The sequence below is a fragment of the Medicago truncatula genome, chromosome 2 (genome assembly GCF_003473485.1).
Source record: "Medicago truncatula cultivar Jemalong A17 chromosome 2, MtrunA17r5.0-ANR, whole genome shotgun sequence".
NCBI lineage: Eukaryota > Viridiplantae > Streptophyta > Magnoliopsida > Fabales > Fabaceae > Medicago > Medicago truncatula.
The window spans coordinates 37,998,728-38,007,725 of NC_053043.1; the positions used below are offsets into that span (position 1 = coordinate 37,998,728).

The 8,998-nt window shown below is 35.8% G+C and overlaps 2 protein-coding genes across 3 annotated transcripts; one reads left to right on the plus strand and one right to left on the minus strand.

Annotated features, from left to right (window-relative positions):
* The first annotated feature begins 99 nt into the window (after window positions 1-99).
* Window positions 100-6,204, plus strand: LOC11416440 (uroporphyrinogen decarboxylase 1, chloroplastic). 2 transcript variants are annotated; one of them, XM_003596311.4, is made up of 6 exons: window positions 100-257; window positions 337-470; window positions 3,478-3,860; window positions 3,948-4,232; window positions 4,769-5,004; window positions 5,780-6,204. In XM_003596311.4, exons 1-6 carry the CDS (start codon window positions 229-231, stop codon window positions 5,934-5,936), a joined length of 1,224 nt encoding a protein of 407 aa, XP_003596359.1. In that variant the 5' UTR covers window positions 100-228; the 3' UTR covers window positions 5,937-6,204. The 2 variants fall into 2 exon arrangements, with proteins under 2 accessions (XP_003596359.1, XP_039686627.1); XM_039830693.1 differs by having other exon boundaries at window positions 337-469; window positions 3,474-3,860.
* Window positions 6,205-6,913: 709 nt separating this feature from the next.
* LOC11415426 (GEM-like protein 2) lies at window positions 6,914-8,729 on the minus strand. The gene is made up of 4 exons (XM_003596312.4): window positions 8,467-8,729; window positions 8,267-8,374; window positions 7,466-7,743; window positions 6,914-7,314 (listed from the first exon to the last, which is right to left on the minus strand). Exons 1-4 carry the CDS (start codon window positions 8,591-8,593, stop codon window positions 7,102-7,104), a joined length of 726 nt encoding a protein of 241 aa, XP_003596360.1. The 5' UTR covers window positions 8,594-8,729; the 3' UTR covers window positions 6,914-7,101.
* Window positions 8,730-8,998: the final 269 nt, after the last annotated feature.

Consider the following 8,998-nt stretch of genomic DNA (forward strand, 5'->3'; position numbering starts at 1 on the left):
ACTTGTACGTTTTCATTCAGTTTTTTACCACGTGGCAATATCTGGAACGTGAGATTGGTTGAACGGCTCAAAAAGTGTGAAAGGTACTCTTCCTTTCCCGCAAAAAACAATAGAGAATCTGGTATTGGTAAGATGAAGAAGATATGGGTAATTTTGGGTAATGGCTATTGGTAGTAGTTTAGAGGAAAAGAACAACGAAAGAAATTTCTCTCATCACTCCAATTCCTCATGGAAACCATTCCTACTTCCATCAACAGGTTTTCCTTCACTCTCTCTCTCTCTCTCTGAAATTAATTGAATTGAGATTCTGACTTGTGAATTTGTTCTATTGTACAGTGGTTTAGGATGGAAATCTTCCCCCTTATTTCAACAATCCAATTGCTTCAACCTTCTTTCTTCTCCATTCAAACCAAAACCCTCTCTCACCAAGTTTACACTCACTTGCTCTGCCGCTTCATCTTCTTCTTCTGGTATTCTCATTTTTTTCTTCAATTAAAACCTGCATTTTTTGTTTTTCCTATTAATTTCTCCCAATTTTCACTTGGGTTTATTGTTTTTAAGTTTAAATGTAGTTGCTTTATCCATGTATGATGACTTTTTTTAGCTCTTCATATGCATTGTTTGTTTTATAACAAAAAATTTTGTTAAGGGAAAAAAATTGAAAATTGAAAAAGTATATCATCAGTCCCTTTCCACCGTCGCCGTCCCACACAACCGCCGTTCTGCTGAGTTTGTTAATCTTCTGCAATTTATTTTACTCGAAGTGCTTATCATCATATATAAGGCTTATACATTTTAATTGATTCGAACATAAACAGTTTAAATTGTTTATGTATAAGGTGTAAGCTGTTTTCATAAGTTCTCCCAAATAGTGTCACAGGTGCTTATGTTAGTAGGTAAGCTTAAATAAGTCAACCCAAACATACCCTATATGTGGTTTTTCGGCTATATCTGCAATTATCACAAAGATTAGGATCTTTTTTTCTCTTCATGTTTGCTGAATTAGTGACCTTATTCTAAGTTTCTTATTGATTTGTTTAAATTTGTTGATTGTCACACAGGACAGACTCTGTTACATGTTTGTTAAGTTTCTTTTTGAGTCTGTTACTCCATTGTTGTGATAAACTTTTCTATGGTACTTTCATCATTCATTCAATAGAACTATCAGAGATTCATTACATAACATGAATCGTCATTTTCACTACTTTGGCGTGTTGCTTTTAATAGTTAAATGTGCTTGGAGTGTGGAGTAGGTAGTGATTGTTTTATGACACTCTCGGTCATCATCACTTAAAACAAGTAGTCTGTTGTTAAATAGTAGAGGCTATAGCGGCGCTATAGCGCTATTAGTAGATGCTATAGTGCTATTACATAGCAAACTTTAACAAATCGTTATTGTTCCACATTTAATGCAAAATATTGTGAAATAGCAGCTATAGCGTTGTTGCGTAGTGGAATTAGAATAACCCGCTATTTTCTGCAGTCCAAATTGGGTAGACTCACATAGCTCGTAGCTCCTAACATAAATAAAGTCACGAACACAAAAACTTGAACAATCCCATCATCGCAAGTTTCTATGAAGCCAATGAGGTCAAAGAATCCAACTTTGATGAGCTGAAACCTAACACTGCCGAGTTGGATCATAGTCCAACGAGTATATCCCATTGCTACCACACCATTTGCTCTTTAGTAATTTTGAACTTTTTGATTTGTCAATTTGTTGATCGATTTTGAACTTGTTATGCATTTTTCTGTGTGAATTGTGAACCAACCTATCTTGTGATTTGTGAATATGTTCATCATTTCTGAATTATGATGCTATGGTTCTGGTTTGATTGTATGTATGAATTGAAATTGAAGCAATAAAGGAAAACTGTGAATGATTGATTAACCAGAAAGCAAAATCTCTTTGAACTTTGAAAACTCTGAAATTGTTTGATTTATTTAAAATTAGGATATGTATTTTTGTTATAATTTTTTTTAGTATTACACAAAAATTGCCATTAGGCTAAAAATATGATACTTTTTGGTTCAACTAAGGTGCTGAATCATTTATAGAAGTGGAACAAAACAGATTTAAATACAATAGTCTGTTATATACTGTTTTGTCAGCATGTTAAGAACTATCTAAGAGCATGGTTTTAAATTGCGGTTGATGTTATGTTGCGAACTTTCATACTATGGCAAAACGCAGGAAAATGCAACCGACTCAGTCGAAATTTTAAACCATGCTTGAGAGTCTATTAATTTGGTTACTGTGTGTTGACATTGATTAAACGAAAGAGTGGTTCAGAATTTATATGAATTATTTAAAGGTGATGGATTAATTTGATTGAAGATAAAGAAAGTTTCTTTGTGTTGGCTGCAATTGAACATAATTACCCCTCCTATTTTATTCGTGCACTTAGATTGCTGGACTAATGAGGTCAGCAATAAAAAGAGTAGGCGCAGACTATGGCTTATTTGAAACGCCGTAATTTGGGTGATTTGGAAGGAGCGAAACGATAGGATTTTTAACAATTGTGTGAAGGAAAGGAGGTGGATGAAATTGTGGATTGTGTTAAGGTTTTATCTTGGAAGTGGAGTTTGAGCCGGCTGAGGGTGAAGGCATCGTTGTATTATGAGTTGTGTTGGAACCCGAGAGAATGCATAGCAAGATAGCAGCTGTTGGGGACGGTGCTGGTGTTTTTAGCAGAAAAGGGGCAGAGTTAGTTTTTCTGCTACTGGATGCATGCTGGATTCTGTTTTCAGCCCAGGATTTTGTAGTGTGGGCTTCTGGTTTTGGTCTTTTTTAGCTTTGGTAGTGTCTGTTGGGCCATCTGTTCCTAAGGGGGTATGGTCTGTCAGCAGAGGGTTTTTGCTGTCCTCTCGGGTGTTTGTTTTTCGAAGATATATGCGGCATCTTTGTTTGGTTTTTCTGGTGTGTGCAGTCTTGTGGTCTTGCACCGGCTAGCCTTCAATAATATTTGCAGCATCAAAAAAATAAAAATTAGCTGATCGGTTTACTGCTGGTGGGGCTTATTTTAGTATGGTTCTGACTGTATGCTATGTAGGTCTGTTCAGGAGTTTTTTTGTGGTGCCTAAGCAGCTCTGTTTTTGCTGTGGCCTGTCTGGTGTTGTTCTTTTAATATGTATCAGCTAGTGTTGCTGTTTGTATTTTTCAATCCATTTGGCTCTCCTTGAGCTGGTGGTTATTCAATAATGTTTTGGCTGTTAAAAAAAAAAGAAAGAAAGTTTCTTTAAAGAGTAAATTACTGTTTATTCCTAGAAGCCAATTAACATTGTATTCGTGCAATTGCAACTTCTTTGAATGTGATTAATGTCGCATAAACAATATCATTGAAAATAATGTTACGAACATTTCTTACCCTTCATTATCCTTCCATTTCTGTCTCACATGCAGATGTGACCCTGCTGAGATACAGGCAAGAGAAATTGACTCGAATTCGTTGTTTTTTTTATTTTAATTACTATCAGATCCTCTCTTGGTTAAGGCTGCGAGAGGAGATCCTGTTAGCCGTCCTCCGGCATGGATGATGCGCCAAGCAGGAAGGTACATGGCTATTTACAGAAAGTTAGCTGAGAAACATCCATCCTTCAGAGAGAGGTCAGAGACGACTGATCTCATTGTAGAAATTTCTTTGCAGCCTTGGAAAGCTTTCAGGCCTGATGGAGTAATTATTTTCTCCGACATCCTAACACCTCTACCTGCGTTTGGGATTGACTTTGACATAGAAGATGTGAGGGGACCTGTAATACAGTCACCGATACGCTCTGAGGAGGGATTAAAGGTTTTGCACCCAATTGACTTCGACAAGCTTAGATTTGTAGGAGAATCACTTAAGATCCTGCAGCAAGAGGTAAAATTTGGTTGCAACATGTCGTCACTTTTTATATCATGGCTATCTTTCTAAGCATGTTTCCCTCACTACTTATTGTTTATTTAGGTTGGTGGTGATGCCGCTGTTTTAGGTTTTGTGGGAGCACCTTGGACATTGGCAACATATATAGTGGAAGGGGGTACAACGCGCACATATACAAATATTAAGAGCATGTGCCATACAGCACCACACATACTACGGACTCTGCTTTCTCATTTGTCAAAGGCAATAGCAGATTACATCGTTTTCCAAGTGGAATCTGGGGCTCACTGCATACAAATATTTGATTCATGGGGTGGACAACTGCCACCTCATATGTGGGAACTCTGGTCAAAGCCTTATATCAAAGAGGTAAACTAAGGGAAAATTCCTATTTCTTTCTTACCTGGTAAAATTGTTTTATCTTTTTAAATTTTTCATTATTAAGCCAAGTATAACCAATTTCTTTTGTTGAAGAAAGGGAAATAGCATGTAGCTGGCCGAGCTTTTAATAGTTAGGTTTATGTCAAGTTAATTAGTATATACTTTTCCAAGTCTCCATGAATCTTCTTGGTTGGTTGGTTTGGTAAATAATGTGATTGGTAAAAGCTTGTAACTTGTAAATTTTTGCAGCAAATGGAAAATACTTGTTTTGTGTAAGCCTTGGCTATTACATAAGCTCATTCGATATTAAGCGTGCTTGTGACTTCACGGGAGAAAATTTGAAATTAGAACTCAGAAGCTACATCTTCATATTGTTTATATATTTCGTTGAGATAATTATTGCTATTGGTATCTTTTCTTGTTTAAAATTTTTTCATAAATAGAAAATTATAGGTTAACTTCTATTGTGCCAATTTCTCTTTTTCTTTTTCTCATTTGTAATATTACACTTTCTGAACTTCCAGATTGTAAATTTGGTCAAGAAAAAGTGCCCAGACACACCACTTGTTCTTTATATAAATGGAAATGGCGGCCTTCTCGAGCGTATGGTAGACACTGGAGTTGATGTTATTGGACTTGACTGGACAGTGGATATGGCTGATGGGAGAAGAAGATTAGGTAGCGGGATAGGTGTGCAAGGAAATGTGGACCCTGCTTCCTTATTCTCTCCTCTTACTTCCCTAACAGAAGAAATTCAGAGGTTGGTGACATAACTGCCATTAACTTAATCATTTGTGTCGTCTTTCTATGGCTATTGCCATATAGGTTCTAGGAGAGACTACACCATTGAGTCGTCAATCACAGATCATGGAAAAACAGTGGTTTGTTTAAATTCTACTATGCTATAGCGCTGTTATATTATAGCCACTATTTGAACACAATTTGTACTCAATAACGAATCAGAAATCAATATCATTTTGTTCAAATACCGCTATAGCATGTACCGCTACGCTATAGCCACTATGACAACACTACATCTGAGTAGTTCCTAAGTGACTCTCCCAGATGATTCCGCATAATGAGAAACTGATGTTTCATTACGTGGTGATAAATGCATTACCAGGATCTTCCTCGCAAATGTCCTTTCTGGATCTTTTCTGTTTATGATCCAGTATCTAAGATGTGTGTAGGTTTAACCTCCCTGGTATTTGCTTAACTGACTGAAAAACTGAAAATAGTGCACGAAGGGCTTTGAACAAATAGTGATAAAAATGTTTTTCAAGGAATTGTTACTATGTTAGTAATCTTTTAGTTTCAAAATTATGAATTGGGTTAATCAGAATGGGGTACCTTTGCCAGAAAGGCCAAAGTTTTGTATGACGTGGTGACAAGCTGATATCACTTACTGTTATTATGTTACTAGTTTTTTGTCCAAATGAGAACACTCGTTGTCATGAATAAGATTGGATAAATGAATTTTGCTGATGAATTATCAATTATCTTGATTACTTAATATGATTACTTGACACTTTCAGGGTTGTGAGGTCTGCAGGACCTAGACAACACATCCTTAATCTTGGGCATGGTGTTCTTGTTGGCACACCTGAAGAAGCTGTAGCACATTTCTTTGACGTCGCGAGGAGCTTGAAGTTTGACACAGTCTCTCAAAACAACACTGCAAATGTAGCTTAAAGAGAAATATGTTAGTGTTGCCACTTGTTGTACTTACTTTGCCTGGTAGTTCAAGCTATTTCTGGAAGAGTTCAGGTTTTGTCCTTGATTCTTATGCAGCTATGTGATAATGATCAGTGTCTGAGGTTTTGTACATTGCTGTGTCGGCTAATAGATGAAAATAGTCTCTACATTTTTCTGTATTTTGTAATTGTGCATGATAAATTAATTAGAGGATTCCTTCTATTTGTTTGAGTATAATAAAAAAAAATTGTTATTTATTTGTTGATAGCTTTGATTTGTTCTGATGAACTTGGTACTCTAGATTCAGTGTACTTTTGTTTTGTTTTTATTATAAAGTTTAGTTTCATTGAGTTTTGGGGATTCTGATAGGACCCGAGGATTGAGTAGGTCCTTTATTGTGCTCAAAGCATGGGAATCCCACGACATGGGAGAATTAAGCGTATGAAACAGAAGTGCTTAGACGGAGGGAATTGGTTAAACTTGCTGGGTTGGCAGTTTGTTAGGACCTGCAGCATAAATAGTTGGGAGGAGAAGTGAGGGGTAGGAAATTAGTTGTTTTTTGTTATTAGGCTGAGAAATTGTTTTCTCTGAGGAGCTCGGCTCTGGGATTACCGGGACTAATCTTCTGTAATAGTTTATCAGTTCTCTCTGAATTCTGGTTCCTATCAGATTCACTTGGTTTATAGAGATATAAATTACCCGTCAATCTCAACATCTGCAACTTGATTTGAACTCACGGCTTTGTGGAATATGAGTCAAATTCTTTCTAATTAGATCAACCTCGGTTGGTTGATTTTCTTAATAAAGGGAAATATAATCAATTTGTGTGAATTATTGCATTGTTAATAGAGGAGACTTCATAATCCCACACTTCACTTCACAACTGAACAAAGGAAATACAATGAACTTGTTTATAGTATAATTTATAAACCTTTGATTTTATTATAGAAAAAACTAAACGAACAAACTGAAGGTGTGAGTAAAATAGAAAATCCAAAATGCAATTTTTGTAAAGTAAAATAGTATAGGTACATTCCTTTTATTTCTTTATTCAATTTATGTATCTTTTGGAGATAACTATGTAAGGGTACATTGAAGGGTGGGTCCATGCACACAGTAAAGTGTTCCATGTGATTTTTCAGACCAGATGCTTTGTCACAACTCACAACAGGTGACCATTAACATTTCCACTGGAATGGTTGCCATATTGGTGTAGAACCTCATTCAGAGTTTTGAGAGCCCTGTCATATGACACAAACCCCATAAACAAGAACTCATAACCATCCACTGTGAAAATCTCGATGTATTTTTCTCTTGAGTTAAATCTATTTGTTGCAGGAGTAACTGTCCCCAACTGACCCAGCTGTATTACCACCTACAAGTTATGTTAGACATAAATTAACACTTGATAGATACCATACCATGAAGTTACTTCAAATTTTGACAAGATGCTAAATTGAAAAATTCCAATCACCAAATGTGTGAGATGCATGAAATTATACCCAGGCAATGAGATAAGGAAGTACCTTATAGTACAAGCATTGATGCTGCAAGGAGAATGGATGATGACACATTGGATAGTCACTGCAAAATGCCAACCTTTTAGTTGTTATATAAAGTGTTCCAATTACAGGTCCTGAAGCAGTTGTTGATATGTAACAAACATACTGCTTCAGTAGTTTCTCTCCTGAAAACACTCCAAATGTTTGCTGAAATAGCTTCTCAGACCCTCCATTTGCAATCACTTTTGTTCCTTGAACTAATCTAGCCATTGCAGCATCAGCTGGACTAGAACTCATTCTGACTGTACACATTCAAAATGGGTTCCATAGGGGATGAATCACTAATAACTCATAAGGGTCTGGCTGTTATAATTTTTTCTTGGGTTAATAGTGTTTTACCCCCTGTAATATAGGCCATTTCCGGTTTACCTCCTTGTAACTTTTTATTATTTTTTAGATTCCATCCTTGTAATTTGAAGAATCTTTGGTTTTCGACCTTCATGAATTATGACCGTACAAAATCGATGATATGGCAGGGGTAAACTGAAATTTGCTCATATTATAGGGGGCGAAAGTACCATAAATTTTGTAATTTGATGCCATGAAGGTCCAAAACCAAAGAATCTTCAAATTACAAGGATAATTTTTTTTTGCAGGGGTAAAGCACTATTTAACTCATTACTGTTTAGTAGATGAATTAAATGGATATAGCAATTGATGAATATGGATAAATGGATTCTATTGCACCCTAATGAATATAAAGTCTAGTAAGAATTTAAAGATACACAGACTAGCTGCAGAAGTAAAAGATAGAGTAAAACTCACCATGATTCCAAATACTGTCAACCATGTTCTCAGCATGTCTAGTTGCTTCTCCAACCTTCCTACTACAATTATTTATTGCACCACTTACTTTATCCATTGGATTAGGACCTAAAATCACAACAACATGGTTATCAACATCACTGAAAAACATAACAACTTTAGTTACATGCAGAAATCACAATCTCATAGAAATCACTCACGGTTGGCAGCTGCAGAAGAAGGGTTAGCAGGAGAAAGCTGAACATAAGGGTTGTTGATATTGTTGTGCATGCCTGTACTAGTAATTGTTCCTTCAGTAACAGGAATTTCTCTATGATTGTAGTTCATTTTTCTCTTGTTTAGTAGCAGAACCAAGAGAGAGATTAACTATAAAGGATGCAGAATTGGAGAGAGTGAAGATTAAATGTGGAAGAATAGAAACTTAGCTTAGGATGGAGGGGAGAATAGTTGGAAAAATATGTCTAGGGACACATAATAATGTGTTGATATGAATGTTAATGGGGAATATCATATCACATCACATTACCTTTGAATATATTCGGTTACCGCCATTGCTTATAAAAAACAATATTTCTGTAGTAAACTTTAATTTTGACTTGGTTACAATAGTAAACTTGAAATGTCTATACTTTGTGATACATATTTGTCACACAAATTATTTGTATAATTTCATAAATATCGATATCTCATAAGAAGTTCTACTAGAAATGTTTACCGCTACACTTATATATA